General features: G+C 53.2%; 1 protein-coding gene across 6 annotated transcripts in view; it reads left to right on the top strand.

Annotated features, from left to right (window-relative positions):
- Positions 1–1795: 1795 nt before the first annotated feature.
- Positions 1796–25199, top strand: part of RPH3AL (rabphilin 3A like (without C2 domains)) — a 122783-nt gene continuing 99379 nt past the window's right edge. For 3 of the 6 annotated variants that reach the window (XR_012514578.1, XR_012514577.1, XM_039476459.2), the window contains exons 1-2: positions 1799–2206; positions 20995–21106. Coding sequence is in view for 4 of the 6 variants with exons in the window: in XM_039476459.2 (XP_039332393.1) it covers positions 21030–21106 (77 nt within the window). In the remaining 2 variants the exon portion in view is untranslated. Of the gene's footprint in view, positions 2207–20994; positions 21107–25199 lie in introns of all 6 variants that reach the window. The other 3 variants (XM_074388327.1, XM_039476460.2, XM_039476461.2) reach the window with 3 other exon arrangements.

The raw sequence follows: 25199 nt of genomic DNA, 5'->3' as shown, positions 1-25199 counted from the left end.
GCAGTCTCCTGCAGTTCTCAGCTGTACGGATGGCGAACACTCAGTCCTCTTCATACCTTGGTGACTGGTCCACCCTGGACCTTCCCACGGACATGGCCTTTCTGTGAAGTGACCTCTGGGCACAGGTGAAAGTAGCCTGTCGCCGCCATGCCTGCCCCAGGGACTGACCGAGATCAGCTCCCATCATGGACAGGGTCTCTCACATGCCTTTGGCCTCTGGACTGTGTGCACATATCTGGCTCTGAGGCCCACATTAGCCCCTGTCCTGCTGGGGCTCAAGTCTCTTTTCCAAATGCTTGACTTGGCTCAAGACTTGGCTTCAGCTGGTGTCCCCTGTGTTTGTGGACTTGGTCCTCCTGGCCTGTGGTCCTGCCAGGGGACGGGGAGAGTGGTCAGGAGGGACCCTGTGAAGGGCGACATCTCCCCTGTGTTGCTTCTCAGCATGGAGCACCTGAGCAGAACGAATGCTAGCTGATTTCCTGCACGCTGGGGTGTGTGGTGCTGCACACTCAGAGACGGCTTCTAGCACATTCCACGCTTTTCTCTTTTTTTCTTTTCTTTCTTTCTTTTTTTTTTTTTTAGACAGTCTCACTCTTTTGCGTGGGCTGGAGTATAATGGTGCAATATTGGCTCACTGCAACCTCCACCTCCCAGGTTCAGGCAAATGTCCTGCCTCAGCCTCCCAGATAGCTGAGACTGCAGACACCCATGGCCACGCCCTAGTCATTTTGGATTTTTGTTAGAGGCAGGTTTTGCCATGTTGGACAGGCTGGTCTCGAACTCCTGACCTCAAGTGATTGCCCGCCTCAGCCTCCCAAAGTTCTGGGGTTACAGGTGTGAGCCACTATGCCTGGCCTCCAAGGAATTTTATTTTTCTAATTTTAAGACAAGGTCTCACTCTGTTACCTCAGCTGCAGTATGGTGGCTAGATCATGACTTACAGCAGCCTCAGACTCCTGGGCTCAAGCCATCCTCCCACCTCAGCCTCCCGAATGGCTGGGGCTATAGATGTTTGCCACCACGCCTGGCTAATTTTTATATTTTTAGTAGAGATGGAGTTTCACCATGTTGGCCAGGCTGGTCTCAAACTCCTGGTGATCCACCTGCCTTGGCCTCCCAAGTAGGAGCTGAGGTTAGAGGCATGACACGCCCAGCCTCCTTCCACCCTTTCATATAACATATCAGCACTTCTCAACATTTTTACGGCAGGATCTTTTCTTCAAATCAAATCTTACCTGATAGATGAAGGGGACACAAGCTGAATCGCTCTGGGTTGGGTTGTAATAACCCACCTTGTTCCCAGCCCCTGCTTCCACCTGCACAGTTCTGAGGAGACACTGGGCACCCCTGGCTCCTTGGAAGCCAGTGTGAGAGCCTCTTGGTGATTATGCCATCTGTCTGCCTCTCTCTCATTCATTCTCTCTCTTTCTCTCTCTCTGTAGCACCTGCTGTTATGCCCCGTGGGAATAGGTTGCTGATGGCGGGTTTATTTATTTATTTATTTATTTATTTATTTATTGCATCTGAACACGTTTTTTTCCACCAGTAGCTTGTTTGCACTATGAGAAGGTCAGCGAGGAGCTCCTTGTCATCTTCCTTCTCTCTGCAGCAGATGTCAGGATGTGAGCACTCCCTGACACGTGAGGGTTGTTTCATTGCCCTTGCCCTCCGGAGGTGCCTCTTGGAAGCGGTTGGTTGATAGCATCGGTCATTATCTGTGCTTGACTTTGCCTTCCTCCTGAAGAGCCACACCCCAAAGGGCCCCCCCGCCGCTCCCGGCCGCTGGGGCTCCAGGAAGTTATGAGAGGCTGACGTCCCATGCACCACCCACCACTGACCGTAATGAATATTTTGGATACCTTTTCAGAAAATGTGCTCTTTCTAACCAAAAAATGCTTGACGTGACATCTGTAAAAGCAGCCAGACGAACATTCCCTAAGAGGGCTGCCCTCTAAGAGGAAGCGTCCTGAATCCCTCATTTTCAGGAGGCTGTGTCACTGGGGCCGTGGGGGCCTTGCCAGGCTCGCATCCACGAGGAGATTCCAGGCCTTGGTTTGGCTCCAGCTGGGCCGCCTGGTGGCTGCCACTTATTGACAAGTCCAGTGATTCAGATCCTCCGGGAACACCTGGGTCTCCTGACGCTGGCGCTGGGAGGAGGGTGGCCTCTGCAGGTGGAGCCTTCTCTGGGTGAAGCCCCTTGTTCCTGGTAGGTGTTTCTGGGCCTCCTGGCTCCAGGGATGTTGGAAGATGTCTCCTCGGTCTTCTCAGAGTCCGGGCAGTTCTGCAGGGGTTTTCCCAGAACTTTGCTCACTTCTGGGGAAAGGATTGGTCTGTCTGGGGAGTCTGGTTAATCGTTGACTGGAAACCAGCTTTTCCAGGCTGCGCTGGGTCCTGCAGCTTCCACTGGAGAGGCGCCGGGGTTGCAGGATGGCCACCGGCCTGTGGGTACTTCAGCTGCTGCTCTGCATGGTCCTTTCAAACACCCCAGTGGACGGAGATGGATTTGGGGGTCCAGGGCAGAGGAGCTGTGTGCTAGCAGCAGGTGGCCTGGGTCCTGCGGGGACGGGGAGCCCTGAGCAGATTGGAGCCTGCTGCTGGGGAGCCCTTTGTATTGTGGGTCATGCCGCGTGCAGGGGCTAAGGCTCTGCTCCCTCCCTGGGATCCCACATTTGGTGACAAGTCACCAGATAACCGTTAGACGGGGCCAAAAGCCCAAGGGCCACAAGGAAGGCAAAAATAAAGTGCCGAGGCTGTGCGTCTCAGAGTGGGTTGGGATTTGTGAGGACTTTGAAGGCTGCGTGGTCAGCCAACATGCTCAGGATGTCAGGGCTCCCTACACGCAGGGGCCGTGTCAGGACCCACCCCCTCGAGGAAGTGTACATTTACAAGCTGTGTACAGCTTTACCTCGTCGGGATGCAGACGAGCACTCAAACATGTTTTCCCGATTATTTATTTTCACGTATATTAGAGAGTAACTTTGTCTTTTTCAGTATTTATGGTATATGGGATGGTTTTTCTATTTATGGTGGAGACACAAAGTTTCTGTTAGAAGTAACTTTGTTCACGTAAAAGAGTAGGTTGATTGAAAGGGACATATTAAGTGAAGAGTCATCCGGGGGCCACATGGGGCTGGCAGGTGGCATGTGGATGTCTGAGTTTGGAAGTACCATGCTGGAGGAATTCAGAGATGAGAAAAATAAAAAGCTCATGGTAGAGTCAGGCAGGGTGTGGGAGGAGTGGGACCCCGCTGGGTGGAGGTAGGAGGGGAGTCTGTGCTTACAGGTCCAGAAGCGTGGGTACGATTCCTGGTGTGATCCACTCTGGTGTAGCTAGGGAGTCCTGTACGGAACAGAGGGTGAGTTCGGACTGTGTTGTGGAGGACCACCAGGTGTGGCCTCTGAACTTTTCAGGAGGCAGTGGGAGCTGTTGAGGATGGTTGAGGAGGGAAGTATTTCTGGCTAGTCCTTGACGAGTCTTGTTTATTTGTAGTGGCTACCAGGACTGGAGGCAGATGACCAGTCCAGGGCCCAAGTAAAGAGAGATTAAGAAGCCAAACTGGGGCTATAGTCAAGGACGAGCCCCTCAGTCCCCCAGGCCATCTCTCTCTAGCCTAGAGATGCTGGAGGGAGGCGGGCTGTAGGTATGTGAGCTGACCCTTTGCCCTCTGTGGGGAGGCCGTCGTGATGGGCAGGGGGGAAGGTCACAAGTTGTGCATGGAGTCCTGGAAGGGAGGGGTGTCTTCTCCCAGCTGCTGCAAGGAGGTGGTAAGAGCTACTTCCTGGAGTCTCATGGCCTAGCATGGAATGTTCTGGAATGTTCTCAGGGAAGTGGGTGTGGTCAGCTGAAGGAAGGTCCTCTCTGGGCCAGAGTTCTTGCAGGAGCAGGAGGAAGAAGGCTGCTGTTTCCTGCCCTGTGGTCTGGCCCAGATGGCCTTGGCTGACAGCCCCAAGCCAAGATTTCATTCATCATCAGGGTCTGCGGTTGGGGGTGGGGGGAAGGGGGGTACAGTTTTTTAAAACACTCAGTTCATTCTTTTAGTGTGGAGAAGTTCACCAGCATTCAGGGACCAGCTTGGTTTAAAAAACAGGTTTTGTTTTGTTTTTTAAGGGCATGCTATGTACCATATACTGTGTTTGGAACTTTTTTTTTTGAGATGGAATCTCACTCTGTCGCCCAGGCTGGAGTGTAGTGGTGCAATCTCGGCTCACTGCAACCTCCACTCCCGGGTTCAAGCAATTCTCCTGCCTCAGCCTCCCAAGTAGCTGGGACTACAGGCGTGTGCCACCATGCCCAGCTAATTTTTGTATTTGTAGTAGAGACGGGCTTTTACCATGTTGGCCAGGATGGTCTCAATCTCTTGACCTGGTGATCTGCCCGCCTCAGCCTCCCGAAGCACTGGGATTACAGGTGTGAGCCACCGCGCCCAGCCTGGAACTTTTACTCTGTTATCACAATTCACTATGGACAAAACCTGTTGAGGAATGCATTATTCATTACTTCTGTTATGCAGAGGAAGAAAGGAGTATAGGGAAATTGAACAAGCCCCAAATTATACCACTGCTCAGCTTTGGAGTCCAGTTGCAAACTTACGGCTCTGAAAGCAAGACTGTGTCTGTAGCAGTGAGACTGTGGACAGAACGTTGACCTTGGAGGAAGTATCTCCTTTCTGCTCCTCTGTGTGGGTGCATCTGAACATGGGGGTGCTTCTGGAACTCGATGGCATTGCAGTGGGGATTGGGACTTAGGATACAGATAAGGTGTCACAGACATGTCAGCTACTGCTGCTGTTACTACATAAAATTAGGGTTGCACAATCCTGGACTTGATTTTACTAGAAGACATTCTTGGAAGGATATCTCTTAGGGTGGAGGAGAAGCATTATTTTAATTCAGCTGAATTAATGAATTCGTTAATTTTTAACATTTAGTCTTGTTACGTTGCCCAGGTTGCTCTCAAACTCCTGGCCTCAAGCAATCCTCCCACCTCGGCCTCCCAAAGAGTTGGGATTAGATGCGTGGTCCACTGTGTCCAGTCACTTTAATTTTTAAGATAATCATTATATGGGGGGGATAGAATGTGAATTTAACCTTAGAGCCATTTTGAGTTTGGGCTGGTGATTTCTGCGCATACTCCTGGCCCGTGGATGTTGGGAGGTGTGGGTGAAATGCTGAAGGGCAGGGTCTGTTCACTTTCCTTTCTCAGCCTTACTTCAGTGAAAGCTGGAGGGGCACTTTGCGATATCTTTTAAAATTTTTATTTATTATACTTTAAGTTCTGGGGTATATGTGCAGAATGTGCAGGTTTGTTACATAGTTCTATACGTGCCCTGGTGGTTTGCTGCATCCATCACCCCATTATCCACATTAGGTATTTCTCCTAATGTTATCCCTCCCCTAGCTCCCCACCCCCTGCTGTCGCTCCCCACCCCCTGCTGTCCCTCCCCTAGCTGCCCACTCCCCGACAGGCCTCCGTGTGTGCTGTTCCCCTCCCTGTGTCCATGTAGAAGTTCTCATTGTTGAACACCCACTTATGAGTGAGACCATGCGGTATTTGGTTTTCTGTTCTTGTGACAGTTTGCTGATAATGCTGGTTTCCAGCTTTATCCATGTCCCAGCAAAGGACATGAACTCATCTTTTATTCAGGCTGCATAGTATTCCCTGGTGTATATATGCCACATTTTCTCTATGCACTCTATCGTTGATGGGCATTTGGGTTGGTTCCAAGTCTTTGCTATTGTGAACAGTGCCACAAATGAACATACATGTGCATGTGTCTTTATAATAGAATGATTTATAATTCTTTGGGTATATACCCAGTAATGGGATTACTGGGTCAAATGGTATTTCTGTTTCTAGATCTTTCAGGAATTGCCACACTATCTTCCACAATGGTCAAACTAATTTACACTCCCACCAACTGTGTAAAAGTGTTTCTATTTCTTCACATCCTCTCCAGCATCTGTTGTCTTCAGATTTTTTAATGATTGCCATTGTAGCTGGCGTGAGATGATATCTCAACGTGGTTTTGATTTGCATTTCTCTGATGACCAGTGATGATGAGTTTTTTTTCATATGTTTGTTGGCTGCATAAATGTCCTCTAGAGAAGTGTCTGTGCATATCCTTTGCCCACTTTTTGATGGAGTTTTTTTTCTTGTAAATTTGTTTAAGTTCTTTGTAGATTCTATATATTAGCCGTTTGTTAGACGAGTAAATTGCAAAATTTTTTTCTCATTCTGTTGGTTTCCAGTTCACTCTAATGATAGTTTGTTTTGCTGTGCAGAAGCTCTTTAGTTTAATTAGATCCCATTTGTCTATTTTGGCTTTTGTTGCCATTACTTTTAGTGTTTTAGTCATGAAGTCCTTGCCTATGCCTGTGTCCTAAATGCTACTGCCTAGGTTTTCTTCTTTGGCTTTAATGGTGTTAGGTCTTATGTTTAGGTCTTTAATGCATCTAGAGTTAATTTTCTTATAAGGTGTAAGGAAGGGATGTAGTTTCAGCTTTCTACATATAGCTAGTTTTCCCAGCGCCACTTATTAAATAGGGAATCCTTTCCCCATTGCTTGTTTTTGTCGTTTGCCAGAGATGAGATGGTTGTAGATGGGTGATGTTATTTCTGAGGCCTCTGTTCTGTTCCATTGGTCTATATCTGTGTTTTGGTACCAGTACCATGCTGTTTTGATTACTGTAGCTTTGTAGTATAGTTTGAAGTCAGGTTGCCTGATGCCTCCAGCTTTTTTTTTTTGCTTAGGATTGTCTTGGCTATTCGGGCTCTTGTTTGGTTCCGTATGAAGTTTAAGGTGTTTTTTTCCAATTCTGTGAAGAAACTCAGTGGTAGTTTGATGGGGATAGCATTGAATCTGTAAATTACTTTGGGAACTTTGCTATTTCTACAGCTTCAGAGTTCCCAGCTCTGCCCAAGTTGGTGCCAGTGGGCTGTGACCTTGGGGCAGTCACTAACCTGCCCAGGCCAGTTTCCCTCCTGCCGAGCTACCCTAGTTCTTGGAGTGAGCTTCCTCTTCCTTTCTGGTGCTTCTGGGAGGACAGTTCTCTCCCTGGAATGCTGCCACCTGCCTGCCAAGTCCCTCCTTTTCCACTGAAGCCCTACACCACATTCTCCTCTTGGAAGCTGTCCGGACTGATCTCCACTCGCCTTCTCTCCACTCCCAGTGCTCTTCGTATGGCCCTGGCGTTTATTGGGGCCACCGTCTGATTCATCTGGATTCATCGCATGCACTGTGCAGCGTGCACTGGCTCTTCAGAGCCAGCGCAACGGAGGTGGCCCTTCTCCTGCTGAACCTCCCAGAGACTAATAAGCAAACAAAGAAATAGGCACAGATTCCAGCTGTGATGCATGTGATGAAGAAAAAGAATTGGGCCCAGTCTTTGTGGACCGTTCAGTCTTCTGCACTGCCAAGGGAGGGCCACATGGTGGGGAGGGAAGCAATGAGGTGGGGATGGAGGTAGTGAGTGTGGGTGTGGGAGGTCTGGGTCTGGGGTAGTGATTGTGGGTGTGTGAGGTCTGGGGTATTGAGTGTGGGTGTGTGAGGTCTGGGGTAGTGAGTGTGGGTGTGGGAGGTCTAGGTCTAGGGTAGTGAGTGTGGGTGTGGGAGGTCTGGGTCTGGGGTAGTGAGTGTGGATATGGATGTCTGGGTCTGGGGTAGTGAGTGTGGGTGTGGGAGGTCTAGGTCTGGGGTAGTGAGTGTGGATATGGACGTCTGGGTCTGGGGTAGTGAGTGTGGGTGTGGGAGGTCTAGGTCTGGGGTAGCGATTGTGGGTGTGGGAAGTCCGGGTCTGGGGTTGTGAGTGTGGGTGTGGGAGGTCTGGGTCTGGGGTAGTGAGTGTGGGTGTAAGAGGTCTGGGTCTTGGGTAGTGAGTGTGGATATGGAGGTCTGGGTCTGGGGTAGTGAGTGTGGGTGTGGGAGGTCTGGGTCTGGGGTAGTGATTGTGGGTGTGGGAAGTCCGGGTCTGGGGTTGTGAGTGTGGGTGTGGGAGGTCTGGGTCTGGGGTAGTGAGTGTGGGTGTAAGAGGTCTGGGTCTTGGGTAGTGAGTGTGGATATGGAGGTCTGGGTCTGGGGTAGTGAGTGTGGGTGTGGGAGGTCTGGGTCTGGGGTTGTGAGTGTGGTTGTTGAGGTCTGGGTCTGGGGTTCTAAGTGTGGATATGGACGTCTAGGTCTGGGGTTGTGAGTGTGGATATGGAGGTTTGGGTCTGGGGTTGTGAGTGTGGATATGGACGTCCAGGTCTAGGGTAGTGAGTGTGGATATGGAGGTCTAGGTCTGGGGTAGTGAGTGTGGATGTGAACATCTAAGTCTGGGGTTGTGAGTGTGGATATGGAGGTTTAGATCTGGGGTTGTGAGTATGGATATGGACGTCTGGGTCTGGGGTTGTGAGTGTGGATATGGGGGCGCCTGGGTCTGGGCACAAGCTATGATGCCAACTGTTTGTTTGTTTGAAGACAGATTTTGGAAGGCAACGCAGAGCCTGCGGTTTGCCATGAACTCCCACGTGAGGACCCTGGGCTTGAATTGGAGGTGTCTGGGTGGAACGGGGCCTTTGGAGAGTCTGTCTGGTGTCAGGATTGGCCAGGTCTGAGCTGGGGAGCCTGGAGCCAGGGGGACACCTTAGGGCTGTGGGGTGACTGGGAGGTTTGGGTGATCACCTGGTTCAGTATGGTGGGCGGCAGGGCTGTCTTTGGGAATGCCCCAGGCCTCAGACAGCAGTTCCTTTGTGCCTCTGTGCTCTGCAGGCCTGAGGGGGGGGCAAAGGGGCACTGGAGGCTGGTGACTGAGGCCTCACAGGCCCTGCCCCTCTATCCTGGCACTTGCCTGCTCTCGGAATCCTGTCCGTCTCCTCCGCAACACCCTCCAGGCTGCCCCGGCCCAGTTCTTCTCAGAACTCCTATGTGGCCAATCACTGCACGACTCAGTTTCTGGGAACTCCTTGGATGCTGCGCTCCCAGCTGCTGGGTGCATGGCAGGTGCTTGGAGAATACCCCCGGCTTGTTGCTGTCATTAGGCACCACACCTGCAGCTGGGGTGCCTGGGAGGCAGAGGGGAATGGAAAGCACCTGGGCTCAGTGCAGCTCGGCTGGGCCAAACAGGGCACCTGGTGCCAGCTTTTGGGGCCTTGAGCAGGTGGCTGCACCTCTCAAGCTGGTTTCTTCTCTTTGCTTCTGGAAGGAGTGATGGTTGCCTCATCCTCTTGGGCTTGTGATGATTCCAGTTGGTCAGCCAGTGGCGGACACCCGGCAGGCGGGCAGCACCCATGAAGGCGGCTTCTTCCTCTCCTGGTTGAGAGTGCAGGGTCAGGCTGAGCAAATGCAGGGACATTTGTTAATTTGTGAGTTCCTCCTAGAAGCCCTGAAAACTCCCAGCTCAGTGCCAGGGGTTCTGTCTGAGCCTTTCCCCTGCCTGTCTTCTCTGTACCAGGCTGTGTTCTGGGGTGGCCCCCCATGTTGGCTGAGTCCTCAGCCGGCTCCTTTATGGGCACCCCCACTTGTTTGAGGTCTTAGCCTCTGCCAGGAGAAGGGGGAGTGTGCAGAGACCTGGACAGCTGGTTCCCAGGAAGGCCAGTGCCTCACCCTGGAGTTGCAACAGAGAAACGTCTGTTTGTGTTTCTGTGAGCAAGAGGGGACAGCTGGCCCGCAGATAGCAGGTGAGGTCACCGGGGATTGCCTTGGCTACCAGCTGTAAGCAAACCCTGGCTCTGGTGAGGTGGGCGGAGAAAGGATGGAGGAGAGCCCGGCAGGGCCTGTGGAGAGCCACCTGGGTCTGGAGCCTGGGCTGGGCCGCACGGAGGCCGCCCCCGGGACCTGGAGCACTGCCCTCCGTACACCCGTGGCCTGGGACTTTTCCCAGCAGGTGAGGAGGGGTGGGCCTTCCTCCCCAGAAGCTTCTCTGCTTCATGGAGAGGTTTCTTCTGGGCACCTTCAACAAGCAGCTCCCAGTTGGGAGCTGAAATCAGGTTTCCTCTGCAAAGATTCTGCCTGCCTGGGACTTTCCAGACCCACATAAATTGCGTAAATGGAAGCAGGCCTGCATCTCTGCATTATAAGACAAATGGTATTAACGCTGGACATCGCTTGTCCCAAGCCGGGTACCTGGCAGACCTGGGAGGACTCGGGCGTTTTTTGAGCAGAGAGCCCAGGGGCCACAGGCACCTATGTGTTATTCTGGTCACCTTTGTGCTAAGTTAGAATTCCATTTCCTCTTTTTTTTCTGTGTGCGCGCACGTGTGTGTGTGTGTGTGTGTGGGGGGGTAACCCTGTAAGTTTTTTTTTGAGACACAGGGTCTTGCTCCGTTGCCCAGGCTGGAGTGCGGTGGCGCCATCGTGGCTCCCTGCAGCCTCCATCTCCTGGGCTCAAGTGATCCTTCTGCCTCAGCCTCCTGAGTAGCTGGAACTACAGTTGTGTGCCACCACACCCGGCTAAATTTTAAATTTTTTTGTAGAGATGGGGTCTTGCTATGTTGCCCAGGCTGGTCTTAAACTCCTGGGCTCAAACGATCCTCCTGCCTCAGCTTCCCAAAGTGCTAGGATACAGGTGTGAGCCTCTGCCCCCAGCCAGGTTACCGTGCTGTTGCTGCCGTCAGCTCTGTGATTGCCTTGATACAAGAGTTTTGCCTGCCCTGTGTCAGGCCTTTCAGAAAAGACACAAGCAAGCTGTGCCTCTGGGGACACGTAGGCAGAGCTATGGCTGTTAAATCAGAGGGCTGGCACTTGAGATGCTGGGGGAGAAGTAGGTGATTTCATGTCTCATTTGGACTGGAGGCTTTGCAGAGCATTTCTGCCTGAGACTGAGAGAACAGTATCAGTTAGATGAAGAGACGAGCAGGGATTTGGGGGCCACTGGAGCGGGAGGTTTTGGTCATTAAAGATGTCCAAGGATTTACTTTCCTAGGCTAAAAAAGATCCACAGGAGTGAGTGACACTTCCTACGCGGGCCCCATGAGAGGCCATGTGAGGGTACAGAGAAAAATACCCCTGCCCGGGCAGTGAGACGGAGCTGCTGGGCGTGGGCCTGGTGCCTCATCAACACCCAGTGCGTGTGCTTTGGAGGGTCCTGGATGGCGTGGGCCCAAGGTTGCTGCTCCTCAAGGTCACAGTCAAGCGAGGCTGCAGGAGTCTTAGCAGGGGCTGGGGGTCCTCAGAGAGCGCATGTGTGGCGGGGAGAAAGGAGCAGTTTCAGGCAGTGAGGGCTTCACACTGTTGGCCCTTGAATTCCAGACCAGCAAGGCGGGGTGTTATTCTGTGAGGCGCTTTTTGAAACAAAATGTTACCGGCAGGCTGGGTGTGGTGGGGCACTCCTATAGTCCCAGCTACTTGGGAGGCTGAGGCAGGAGGATCATTTGAGCCCAGGAGTTCAAGACCAGCCTGGACAACAGAGCGAGACCCTGTCTCTACCAAAAAATTAAAACATTCACCAGGTGTGATGGCACAGGCCTGTAGTCCTAGCGACCTGAGAGGCTGAGGCAAGGATCACTTGAGCCCAGGAAGGAGGTGGAGGCTACAGCAAGCTGTGATAGCGCCACTGCACTCCAGCCTGGGCAACAGAGCAAGACCCTGTCTCAAAAAACATTATTGGTGCATAATGGATGTACGTATTTCTAGTGAGTGACAGACTCCTCGATGGTTAACATTAGTTCCTGAGGGTGCACTGGACACCCACCACATCTGGGCATTGGGATAACAGGGGAAGACCCCCTGGGAGGCCGGCAGAGTGAAATGCTGACGGGAGGGAGGTGAGTTCCATTGAATGGGAACCAGATGGGAGGAGCCAGAGAATCCCCAGGGGAGGTGGTGCTGGGCTCTGGCCATCCCGGTGAGAGGGTGCAGTAGGCGAGGCTGGGCCTGTGGGATACGTCAAGGTCCTGGTGGCCGGAGCCGAAGTTGTGCAGAGGGTGAGGTGGCTGCAGAGCGGAAGGGTGGTCTGTGCCAGGTCATCCTCGGCCTGGGGGGCAGCTTGGGCTTTTCTCTTTAGTAGTGGGAGCCACTGAAGGTTTTTGAGAGCAGACTCATACAGCCCGGCCTAGGCTGTCAGGGTAACCTATGGCTGCACATGACGGCTCGAGGGGGAGCCCCAGCAGGTTCCGAGGCAGGTGAGCTGGGAGGAAGGGCCATCCCGAGCAGGCACACCTGGCAGGTGCTGGGGACATGGCGTTTGGGGAATGTGTGTCAAGACACTGGCTTCCCTGGGCTCTGGCTTCAACTCTGGAATCCACTCTCACCCTCTTGGTGCGTGATCAGCCTGCGAAGCTTCCAGCAAGTGGGTCCCTTGGGTTCAGACAGGCCTTTGAGGCTCCCCCTCTGAGTCTTGTATCCTCCCGTCAGCCTGACAGGTGGAGGAGACGTTGATGTCTGGCTTACCTTATCTCGCTGTTCTCCTCGTGTTTCCCGTATCGTAGTAACAGAGCAGATGTCAGCGCCGTTGCTAAGGGTTCCCTTGGATGTTAATTCCCTGGTGTTGAGCGGAGGGCCCCTGCACGGTGTCCTCGAGGCCTGGGGAGCACTGGCTTGGTGGCAGGTACTCTTTCACATTTGTTCCGGCTGCTTTTCCCTCCTTTAAACCCCATCTCCCCCCACCCCGGTCTCCCTGGCCTAGGCACAGTGCCACATCTGGGGATGGCAAACTCGGCAGCCGCAAATGTGCAGCTGATCTTCTTCCACGCCCAGGACAGACCCGACAGATGGGACACAGCATCCCTTTCTTTGGAGGCTGGGGTGGGCCCCAACCCCTTTTCTACCCAGCCCTCTGGACCCCAGCTCAGATTTGGCAGTTGGGATGAAGCCTCTCTTCCAGCCCTGCAGAGGCCACCTGCGACACCTCCTAGCCCTCCCAGCCCTCTCTTCCAGCACTTCCTCTGGCACCTGGCAGTGGAGGGAAAGGGAGGGGTGGGTTTGCTTGCCTCTCCTGTCTCCTGTTTGCCTCCCTTGTCTGGTCTTTTGGCCTTCCCACCACAAGTGGAAAATCAAACTCTGAATAGTTCTGGAAAGGGGTTTGTCTGGACACTGAGGTCAGGCTTGGGATTTTATCTGCCAGTTGCCATTTGTGTGGGTTAGATATTGCTATGATAACACGCATGACAGGCACACCTACCCAAACGTGGGGGCTTACTACCACTGTTTATTACCCCTCCCAAGTTCACGGCCAGCTGGAACGTTCTGCCACTCTTGGCCGGGCCATGCGTTTCATTCTCAGCATGGTGGTTCGGTGGTCAGAGGACACCCATTGCCCCTCACGTGGAAGACACACCTGGGCCCTCTCTCTGTGGCTGGTAGGACCTGGAGTCCTGCAGCTGCTGGTGGTGTATTGGCTTTGTGTATGGGCATCCCTCCCAGGCACAGCAGCCTCCTCCAGCCCTGTGTCCACCGTCTCTTTCCCACCATTCTCCCTGATCATTTGTTCTCCCCGTAGAGATGGTCTGTTCTGGACGCCTGCACCCTTGTACCTGGGCTTTCTTTGTCACAGGCACTCGGGGGTCACAGTGTGGCCACGCTCTTGCTAATGCATTTTTCTGGGGGTCTCTCATGGGGTCAAGCTTGTGACTTCAAGGCAGACCCCAGCCAAGCAAATCCGCTGGTCTCAGGAGCTGGGGTCTGCTGGCTGCTCTCACCATGGGTCAAACCCCGGGCTAGATGAAAGCACGCTCATTCGTGCCACACCCTAGGGAGTCCAAAGACCCAGTTCTATCTTGAACGTGTCCTTGAAATAAGATCAAGGAGGTGAAAAGTGCCAGGGCGTGAGGTTGGGAGCCATCACAGCCCTGGGGAGGAGGTGTGGGGAGAAGGAGCCGCCCCTGCTGGGGTGGTGCTTTGTCCCCGTCCCACCGAGGTGGTGGGTTGGAGACTCCGTGGGTGTTTGCCCGGCTTCTCTAAGGGCAGGTGGTTTTTCTCTCAGATGTGATTTTCAAAGTGTGATACGTGTTAGAGACAGACAGGGCAGGCGGCTGGCGTTTCTTACACTGTGCTGTGGCCGTCGCGAGTTTTGGAAGGTCGTGGTCAGGCAGCAGTTTTCCTGGAGTGACGACTGTCTGTGCTGCTTTCTAGCGCTTACGGGAGTGAGCTCCAAGTTTCCAGGACCCGCATTCGCAGTTGGGGCACCACGTGACCGGCCCCGGCCACGGGGTAACTCCGGGCCCTGCAGCCAGTGCCGGCTTTACCCGCTTCTGAGCCCACACGGGCTGTGAAGGAGATAAATGCCTTCAAGGAGATGCAACTATCTGTTTGCAAAGAAAAGGCCCTTGTTTTGTTTTCGAGTAGAGGATCGTCTACATTATTGAAACCATCTAATTGGAGATCTACAGATAGGTTTTTCCATCTTTGAGTTCTGAGTTCGAAAATACCAAATCCACATTAAGCTGCCAAGACACAGCTGCAGAATTTTCGTGGTGGACAATTTTAGGTGGAGGGAGCAGGCATGAGACCTGCAGCTGACAGCTCTGAGCGGCTGTGAGCATGTGGCTGTGAAAACATACCCCAAGAAATACACGTAAAAATGCACTGCATTTCTCTCTTGGGGATTCATCCTGAGGAAGTCATCAGAGATTTATCTCCCAGGATATCCATCTTAGTGTTGTATATAATAGAGCAAAACTGGAGACAGTCTATGTGTTCCCAAACAGGAAATCGGTGAAATATAGTACATTCAGAATATGAAGTTACAGTTCAAAAATCGTATTTTTAAAGAACTTTAATAATGTGGAAAAGTACACTGTGGTTAAGAAGCTAGCAAGCAGTGTATGTGGTACGAACCCACTTGTATTTAAAATGTGTACACAAATACCTGGGAAAAACTGGGAGGCACTGCGTTAAGACGTTCAGAATTGCCACGGCAGGTGGCTGGCAGCGAACGTAAGGTGTGTTTTCATTTTCTCTCTATGATGCAGTATCCTACAGCACCTGGGAAGGCTGTGTGAGGGTGCGTAATGACTGGCTGCGGCGTTTGTCTGCCGTGACTAACGCTCAGGGTGAGCTTCTGACTTTAGAGAGAGAAGCGCACCCCTGGAGGAAGGGGCTGCTTTTACACATCTGTCTCAGAAAGTTGTCTGGGGCTGACGAACCTGTGTCCCCTAGGAATTTTCTCAGGAAATTATCACTAGGCAACTCCAGTTCCCTCCCCTTTACTCCTGGGGCCCCCTAGTCCCTGAACTGTGGGGTTTTACGAAGGGCTGGGAGCATCTGCCTGCCGGGCAGCCGGCCTGAGTGCAGCCTCTGCTCAGCTTGTCTCGCCCGGCGGGTCCAGGCAGCACCTGGAGGTCGCAGCTTCCTAGAGGAGGCTCCTGGGGGCACCAGCCTCTCAGCGGAGAGTGGGCTTGGCTGTTAGGTGGTGGAGCTGCCGCCAGGCTGACTACCCCATGGGGAACCTGCAGGAACAAACTGTCTCTGAGTCAACAAGTCGCAGAGCGTGGTTAGAGCCTCGCTGTTGGTTCAGAGCACGTCTGCGTTGTCTTCCGAATTCTGCCTTGCCTGGGAGGGGCCATCTCTGATGAAATGCAGTTGAATGAAATGGATATTCCGAACACCTGCTTTGCAGCAGGCCCTGTGCTGGGCATCAGGGAGAGAGGGCAGGAGGAGGATGTAGGGACCCTCCAGGGAGCCCACAGTCCAGCGGGGAAGAAGAAATGGATATTTAATGTCGACAGAACTGAGAACTTCTGGTTCCTGGGTGGAATGCCCGCTCTCCCCATAAGGGGCCTGCCCTCCCTGTGTGTGCTCATTGAAAATGTTCAGGTACACGTACATGTACACACACACCACACACACACAACCCTTCATGTGCACACACACCCCCTTTATGTACACACACATACCCCTTCAGCCGCTTACCTGTCGTGTGCACGCACGCCACACACACACATGCATCCCCTCATGTGCACACACAGCCCCCTTCATGTACACACACACCCTTCTCCTTCAACCTTTTACCTGTTGCGCACGCGCATGCACACACACACCCCTTCATGTATACACACACACACGCACCCTTCAACCGCTTACCTGTCACGCCCACATGTACACACACACACACACACACACACACACACACATACACAACCCTTCTCTAGCCTCTTACCTGTCCCGGCTGGGGGACCTCAGAAACAGACCTGGCCCCGGGGATTACTTCTCTAGTTTACTGAGGAAGTGGCTGGGGCTCCACCAGCCCTGTCCACAACCGCCTGCCCCGGCTCCCTCCAGGCCAACTCCATCCTCCCCTCCTGAATTTGGGGGTTTGCTTCCCTGCTTTTCCTCTCACCTTCTCTAAGGCCCTATTGTGTTCCCTCGTCAGTCTGATTTTTGCCCAGGACAAGTGGCCACATAGGAGCACAAGGGCACAGTCTGTGTTCAGCACACTTGGCGCTGCTCTTTGGGGTTTTCAGGACCCTGCTCTTAAGAGAGAATGGGCCAGACTCCCTGCCCTCCAAGCCCAGGTGAGTGCTGGGTGGTGGGAGCACATTTTACCCATGAGTAAAGGGGGTGCCGGGCCAGGGGGGTCAGCTGGGGAGGCCCTCCCTGCTGCCAAGTCGGGGAGCTGGCAGCCAGTCAGGCTGAAGAGCTTTGGAGAACCGCAGCCGGCTGCGTCATCAGTTTCCTAAAATGTGCCTCTCAAGTCGCCCTTCCTCTCCGCCCTCGGTCCCGAGTTGCTCTGTGTGAGTGAAGGACAGCTGTGCCTTCTGGGGTGCCAGCCACAGCCAGGGTGAGGTTATCATGGCCATCCCAGAGCTGGGGCCTGAATCCTCCAGGTTCTCGTTTCTGACCTTTACTAAGGTCAGCCACAAACTTGCCGTCCGTGATGAACCTGCCCTGCCACTGCCCACAGTCCTCGCCCCAGAGGTGGCACCCTTCCACCTCCCTTGACCTCTCTGCAGCACGTGGCTCTGTGGCGCCTCTACCCTGAAAGCAGTGAGAAAGGCAGGGACGTGGGGGATGAAGTTCCTGTGGCCTCTTCCTCTCTGTCCTGTGGACTGGGCTGGGAGAGGCTCAGTTCCTGCCTCCCACGTGAGAGCAGCCAGCAGCCTCCCCACCCTGCCTCCCTCACATAACTCTGCAGAGTCAGAACCAGGCTTTGGAATTGCACGAGGCGGTCGCTCCAGCCTGTCTGACAGCTCTGTGGGTGCCAGTGAGGAAACTGAGGCCCAGGAAGACAGCTGACTTGTTCCTGGACTTCTAGTAAGTTTACAGAGGAGCTAAATTTTAACAGATCTTTTTTGTTGTTGTTTTGAGACAGAGTCTCAGTCTGTCGCCAGGCTGGGGTGCAGCGGCGTGATCTCGGCTCACTGCAACTTCCACCTCCCGGGTTCAAGCAATTCTCCTGCCTCAGCCTCCCACGTAGCTGGAACTACAGGCGTGTGCCACCACACCCGGATAATTTTTGTATTTTTAGTGGAGACGGGGTTTCACCATGTTGCCCAGGCTGATCTCGAACTCCTGAGCTCAAGTGACCCGCCCACCTCAGCCTCCCAAAGTGTTGGGATTACAGGCGTGAGCCACCACGTTCGGCATGTAGTATATTTTAAATGTTTATTTTGAACAGAATAATGCTTTTCACACCCATATGGAATGGTGTGACTGCTATGCACAAGATAACTGATAAAAAAACAAAGCAAAGCAAAGCATTGTGCACTGAAAAGCTGGGAGAGGCCTAATTAAAGTTGTTTAAGGAGTGTGCCATGCCTGACCCTGTCTTTCCTTGCTTGCCCATCAGCCTAATTCGGGAGGAGATTGAGCCTGCCTCTGAGGAGGTCCCGGTGATTGGGCACCTCAGGCCTCCCCAGGTCTGGGCCTGGTCGTGGGGTTTCCACACTTGGCTATTTGGGGTCTGGGGCTGCCTGGGTCCCGTCCCTGAGGAAGCCCCCTGGGAAGTGTTGGGTCTAATCTGGAAGAGCAGGTGGGGTAGAGGGACCGTGTGGTAGAGGTGGGTGGCCTGAACCCCCATGTGGCCAGGTGCTGGCGGTCTGCGCACTGCCCCTGCTGGTCGTGATGGAAATGGCTGACACTGGCCTAGAAAGGCGGTTCTCAAAGCTGGCCTCAGGCCTCTCAGGGGTCCCCCAATGCCTCTCTGGAGACCACAGGGTCAAAAGTGTTTTCATAAGAAGAAGAATAGGACTCTTGTTTCATCCTCTCACAAATATACAGAAAAGGAGAAGTTTATTGATGTGGTTTCAGATGCCACGCTGGAACTAATGTGTAAGAAATGAACATCTGTAGAGTTTTGGTGCAATATCAAAGAAAAATATTTACAATTTCCTGGAAAGTAAAAAAAAGTCCTCCTTCCCTCAGCCATCATACATGTTTGTCTGGATGTCCTGGATTATTTCAACGAACAACCTATCACAAACACCGGAATGAAAAGTCATATGTGAATATCCAGTCATTCTATTGTGAAGCCAAACATTAAAAGGAGTTGTAAAAATGTAAAACAATGTCATTTGTCTAATTGGGTTTTTTTTTTTTTTGAGACAGAGTTTTGCTCTTGTTACCCAGACTGGAGTGCAATGGCGCGATCTCGGCTCACCGCAACCTCCGCCTCCCGGGTTCAGGCAATTCTCCTGCCTCAGCCTCCTGAGTAGCTGGGATTACAGGCACGTGCCACCATGCCCAGCTAATTTTTTGTATTTTTAGTAGAGACGTAGTTTCACCATGTGGTCTCGATCTCTTGACCTCGTGATCCACCTGCCTCGGCCTCCCAATGTGCTGGGATTACAGGCTTGAGCCACTGTGCCCGGCCCTGTCTAATTGTTTTTTCATAAACTGTAAATTATGTGATCATCTAATGGGTTTATTATTTTTAGTGGATTAGCAAAGTTTTAAAGATTTTCTCAGTTTTAATTTCAGTATGATGACTATCAATGGTCATAGCCCACGTATTTTGGAGTCCTCAAGAATTTTTTTTTTTTTTTTTGGACTGAGTCTAGCTCTTGTTGCCCAGGCTGGAGTGCAGTGGTTCGATCTCGGCTCACTGCAGCCTTCGCCTCCCACGTTCAAGCGATTCTCCTGTGTTGGCCTCCTGAGCAACTGGGATTACAGGCGTCCAGCACCCTCCCCAGCTGATTGTTTTGTATTTTTAATAGAGGCAGAGTTTGACCACATTGGCCAGGCTGGTCTTGAACTCCTGACACCAAGCAATCCTCCCACCTTGGCCTCCCAAAATGCTGGGATTACAGGCCTGAGCCACCATTTCTGGCCTCAGTAATTTTTTTATAGCATTTTGTTGTTGTTTTGAGATAGAGTCTTGCTCTGTCACCTAGGCTGAATTACAGTGGCGAAATCGTGGCTCACCACTGCCTTGACCTCCCGGGTTTAGACCATCTCCCGCCTCAGCTTCTGGAGTAGCTGGCACTACAGGCATGAACCACACCCAGCTAATTTTTGTTCTTTTTGTGGAGACAGGGTTTCATCATCTTGCCCAGGCTGGTCTCAAACTCCTGGGCTCAAGTGATCTGCCCACTTTGGCCTCCCAAGGTGCTGGGATTATAGGTATGAGCTACTTTGTCTGGCCTATGAATGAGTTGTAATTCATTTTTATTTTCATGGTCTGTATTCGTGCTGAAGTTGTAATTCATAGACCATAACATTCACACTTTTAAAGGGTACAATTGAGTGGTTTTCATATGTTTACAAAATTGTGTAACCATCACCACTGTCTAATGCCAGGACATTTTATCAGCCCAAAAAGAAGTCCCGAGCCCATGGGCATTCTCTTTCCCTCTTCCCGCAACCCCAACAACCACTTACCACTTTCTGCCTCTAGATTTGTGATTCTGGGCCTGTCTTATATAAACAGATTCACACAGTTCGTGGTCTTTCATGACTGACTTTTCTTAGCATGTTTTAAAGGTTCATCCAATTTCAGCTGATACAAGCACTTCATTCCTTTTTACGGCCAATTCACATTCCATTGTATGGATACGGCACATTCTTCTCATTCATCAGTTGATGGGTATTTTGGTTGTCTCTACTTTTTGGCTATTATGAATCATGCTGCTAAGAAGATCTGTGTCCAGGTTTTGGTGAGGACGTGTGTTTTCGGTATTCTTGTGTATATGATTAGGAGTAGAGTTTCTGGATCATACGACAAGTCTGTGTTCAACATTTTGAGGAAGTGTCAAATGGATTTTGAACCTGGATATATTTTAAGTGTGTAAGGCGGTCCTGAGTTCGAGAAGCACTGGTCTAGCTGGGATTAGACCGGGGGAGTGTGGATGACTCAGGAGAGCCCCTCGTACTTGCCCTGGCATTGAGATACCCCAGCCTCATCGCACACTCCCTCCGGAATGCACGCGCGGCATCCTCAGAGCAGAGAACCAAAGGAGATCCTGCCCTTGGAGGCGAGGAGAAAGCAGCTGTGCCAGGCGGTACATGGGGGAAGCCATCGGGTTCTGGGTCACCTCCCTGTGGGGTCCTCAGGCTGCCATGCTCATGGCAGTGTCTGTGGACAGCACCCCTTGGCATGGTGCTGGCTGGTGATTGTGGCTGCAGCTGCCACCCCTGGTATCTTCCCTGCCCTAGAGAGCTTTGTGATTGTCGGTGTGGACCTCTGGGAAGGAGCGCCGGGTCCCCAGGTTTGGGAGCGGGGTAGGGCTTCCCAGGCAGCCCTCCTGGGTGATGTGCTTGGTGCGCCCCTGCTGTACTGGGAGGGGCGGGGAGCAGGTGGCCTCCAGGGGTGGCCGGCTGAGTTGAAAACTACTAAGGATGTGTCTGTTCTCTCATTTCTGATGACGCTTTGGTGTCCTGGCAGTCACGTTCACTCTGGTCACTCAGCCACAGGATCCACCTGGTCACCCTTCCCAGAACCACGAGCTTTCTGAAAAGGAGGCTTGAGGGAACAGTGGTTTGCTCGAGAGGTGATTCTCACAGTGAGAGTCCAGGCATTGGTGGGAGAGTGTGTGGAAGGGGTAGAAGGGCCAAGCGTCTCGTGCCTGGGTTCGCCAGGATCCTATCTGCCATCCATACCCCAGCCAGTGATGCTCACTCTTTCTTTTCCCTCTCATCATTCCAGATGTGACTCCCCACCCACCGCCGGGTGCCCCAAGTATGGCTGACACCATCTTCGGCAGTGGGAATGACCAGTGGGTCTGCCCCAACGATCGGCAGCTGGCCCTGCGTGCCAAGTGAGTACCTTGGGGCCCCAGGGCTTCCCTCATCCTGCCTCCCTGCTTCTCTCCTGCCTGCAGCAAGATGCATTCCCAGGGGCCCAGAAAGAAAGGTTTGGAGAGAAGTGCCTGCTGGACACACACCACAGTCCTGACCCTGAGCTGGACACTTACCATGGCCATTAACTCATTCGACTGCCATGCAGAACTTATCCCCATTTCCCAGACAAGGAAGGTGAGGCTGAGCTCCCTGCCCATGTCACTCTGTGCGTGGCAGGGCTGTGACCCACACCTCGGTCCAGCTGACTCCTAAGCCTGTATTCTTTCTCTCACATCAGGCTGCAGGGCCTAACCTACACCACCTCATTGCCTTCTCTCTTGTCACTGAGTGTTAGAACTGCAAGCCCCTTAAGGCAGGCAAGGAGCCTTTGATCTCTGGATATCCACTCCATAGCCACATGCTTGGCACTGTCAGATGGGGGGACAGAGGTCTGTTGAATGAATGAGGCGCTGCCCCTCAGGCTGAAGCACCAGTCACCTCTGACGTTCCTGGGTCTTCCCCACGCGCTCCTGAGAATCTCACTAGTTCCTGGCTTCTGGCTTCTTCCCTTCGGGGTCCTGGCTTTTTTTTTTTTTTTTTTTTTTTTTGGAGATGGAGTCTCACTCTTTCGCCCAGGCTGGAGTACAGTGGTGTGATCTCAGCTTACAGCAACCTCTGCCTCCTGGATTCAAGCGATTCTCCTGCCTCAGCCTCCCGAGTAGCTGGGATTACAGGCACCCACTACCACAATGTGCTAATTTTTGTATTTTTAGTAGAGACGGGATTTCACCATCTTGGCCAGATCTTGAACTCCTGACCTCGTGATCAACCTACCTTGGCCTCCCAAAGTGCTGGGATTACAGGTGTGAATCACTGTGCCTGGCTTTTTTTTTTTTTTTTTTTTTATGGAGTCTCACTCTCACCCAGACTGGAATGCAGTGGCGTGATCTCAGTTCACTGCAGCCTCTGCCTCCCTGGTTCAAGTGATTCTCTTGCCTCAGCCTCCTGAGTAGCTGGGATTACAGGCGCCTGCTACCACAGTGGTATTGTGTATTTTAAGTAGAGATGGGGTTTCACCATGTTGGCCAGGCTGGTCTTGATCTCTTGACCTCAATCTGCCTCCCTCTGCCTCCCAAAGTGCTGGGATGACAGGTGTGAGCCACCGCGCCCAGCCCTGGTTTTCCTGCTATCCCTCAGCCTAGTGACCTCTCAGCTCCGGGTGGGGTAGGTCATCTCCGCAGATTGTCCACCGTGGCTGGAGCTGGGGGCTCTCGGGCCTCGCCTGCCTCGCCTGCCTTCCAGTCCCTCCCTCTCCCTCCAAGGGGCTTGAGGGGTCTCTGCGTCTGGTAAGTCCAAAAGGGACCCTTCATTCATCAGCCCATGCCAATGAAGGGAGCCAGCATTTCCCAAATGGGACCAGATTCAAAATATTTGCAATTAGATGTTACGAGTCTACAGGGGACAGAATGGAGACATCAAAGGCAGATAGAGAAATGAATTGGAAACGCCCAGGAAGAGTGGAGTGATTCGTGATTTGCAGGAGGCTTTGCACCACAGTTAATTTGTCCCCTTCATCAGGAGGGCTCAGCTCCTTCGTGCAGCCCTGCAGGGGATAAGGTTGGCCCCTCTCCGTCTCTGTGCTCTGATGCCAGGCAGCTGACGCGTCCTCCCAGGCAGGGTTGGGGTTTCTAAGGAGAGCTCCACTACTGTTCTCGTCCAGGGCCCAGCAGGGTCCTGATCCCTCCAGGGTTTTCTTAAGCTCTCGCTGACCTTGTTTCGCTCAGCAGCGGCCAGAAGCTGTTGTAGCACCTTTAGAGGAGAGAGTGTACTGCCTCAGAACGCCTGGCAGTCTCTGGACAGGAGCAGTGTGTGAATCTCCGGCTGCAGAGCCGGGAGCTGTGCCCTGTGGGGCCCTTGGGGAAGTCTGGGCTGCGGCTCAGGGCTCCCCTCAGTCCTCCAGCTACCATCAGACATTTTCAAACCCGCCACTCCGTGCCAGGCACTGACTGCACAGAAGTGAAAAGGACCAGCACAGTCTCCTGGTTTTAAAGCATAGGTGGGCAGAGGTGAGCGTTATTGCAGTAGTTACCCAGGTAGGTGGCTTTGACGGTGATAACAGGCAGTGGGGACGTGGGGTGAAGGTGCTAACCTAGTCTGGGGATCAGGAGGGGCTTCCCTGAGACTGTGCTGCCTACACTGAGACCCAGAAGATGGGTGAATGTTAGATGGGAGTGGGAAGGAAGCACTTCCAGGCAGAAGGAGCAGCACGTGCAAGGGCCCCGAGGCAGAGGGAACAGCATGTGCAAAGGTCTTGAGGTGGAAGAAACAGCATGTGCAAAGGCCCTGAGGCAGAAGGAGCAGGGCGTGTGGAGGCCCCGGCAGGAGGTCAGTGCATTCTTAGTGCAGAGTAAAGGGTGGACAGTGTGAAAGGAAGACGGAGAGGTGGTCAGGGGCCTGGGGCAGCCTGGTCCTCCAGAGACTCACGTTCTGGTGGGGAGATATGGAGGGTTTCATTTTGTCTTGCAATAATGTTTAAGCCTGATGAAGTACATATGCCCAGGCCTTCCAGAAACTCTGAGAATGGATTCTTTACCTGTTTTGGGGGGATCAAGGAAAAGCCTCCAGGTGAAAGTCATGTGTAAAAGAGTCTTCAAAAAGAATAGACCAGGTGCAGTGGCTCACACCTGTAACCCTAGCACTTTGGGAGGCCGAGGTGAGCAGATCACCTGAGGTCAGGAGTTTGAGACCATCCTGGCTAACATGGTGAAACCCTATCTCTACTAAAAGTTTAAAAATTAGCTGGGCGTGGTGGTGCGCATCTGTAGTCCCAGCTACTCGGGAGGGAGGCTGAGACAGGAGAATCACTTGAACCCAGGAGGCAGAGGTGACGGTGAGCTGAGATTGCGTCACTGTATGCCAGCCTGGGCGACAGAGTGAGACTCCCTCTCAAAATATAAATGAATGAATGAATGGAATAGGAGTGAGAGGTGGACCAAAGGTTTAGGGAGAGAGAGGTACCCCAGGTGAAGGGTGCAGCACGAACAAAGGCCTGGGGACCGCACGAAGCCCAGAACACAAGGGAGCAACTGGCAAGGCAGGTGAGCTGGGAGATGAGGGCTCCGTGCGGGCAATGTGTCAGGGAATGGCAGGTGGGGCTCCCGGGTGTGCAGGGACTGCAGGTTCTTCTTGGAGGCTGCAGCTCATCAATGTCAGGTGGCCTCAGGTCACCTCCTTGGGCTGTTTGGAAGGGGCATTGCAGCTGGGGTGGGGGCAGCGTGCTCAGTGGAGGGTTGGGGCCTGCCTCGTGGGGTGACTATGAGGGTCCAGGCCTGCCTTGTGAGGTGACTGAGGATCTGGGTCTGCCTCGTGGGGTGACTGTGGGTCCGGATAGGCTTCGTGGGGAGACTGAGGGTCCGGGTCTGCCTCGTGAGGTGACTGAGGGTCCGGGCCTGCCTCGTGACGTGACTGAGGGTCCGGGCCAGCCTTGTGGGGTGACTGAGGGTCTGGGCCTGCCTCATAGGGTGACTGAGGGTCTGGATCTGCCTCGTGGGGTGACTGAGGGTCCGGGTCTGCCTCGTGGGGTGACTGAGGGTCCGGGTCTGCCTCGTGGGGTGACTGAGGGTCCGGGTCTGCCTTGTGGGGTGACTGAGGGTCCGGGTCTGCCTCGTGGGGTGACTGAGGGTTCGATGGAAGATATCTGGTGTCTTGGGCTAGCACCAGTGCTAGAATGAGCTCATGGGACCTGCGCCCATCAGGACAGGCAGTGGTGGAGCTGATGCCTGTGCCCGTCAGGACAGGTGGGGTAGAGCTGATGCCTGTGCCCGTCAGGACAGGTGGTGATGGAGTTGATGCCTGTGCCCGTCAGGACAGTTGGGATAGAGCTGATTCCTGTGCCTGTCAGGACAGGTGGGGTAGAGCTGATGCCTGTGCCCGTCAGGACAGGTGGGGTGGAGCTGATGCCTGTGCCCACAGGACAGGTGGTGGTGGCGGAGCTGATGCCTGTGCCCGCCAGGACAGGTGGAGTAGAGCTGATGCCTGTGCCCACCAGGACAGGTGGGGTGGAGCTGATGC

The sequence above is a fragment of the Saimiri boliviensis genome, chromosome 17, assembly GCF_048565385.1.
Source record: "Saimiri boliviensis isolate mSaiBol1 chromosome 17, mSaiBol1.pri, whole genome shotgun sequence".
NCBI lineage: Eukaryota > Metazoa > Chordata > Mammalia > Primates > Cebidae > Saimiri > Saimiri boliviensis.
This window is presented reverse-complemented; position numbering and strand designations above follow the sequence as displayed.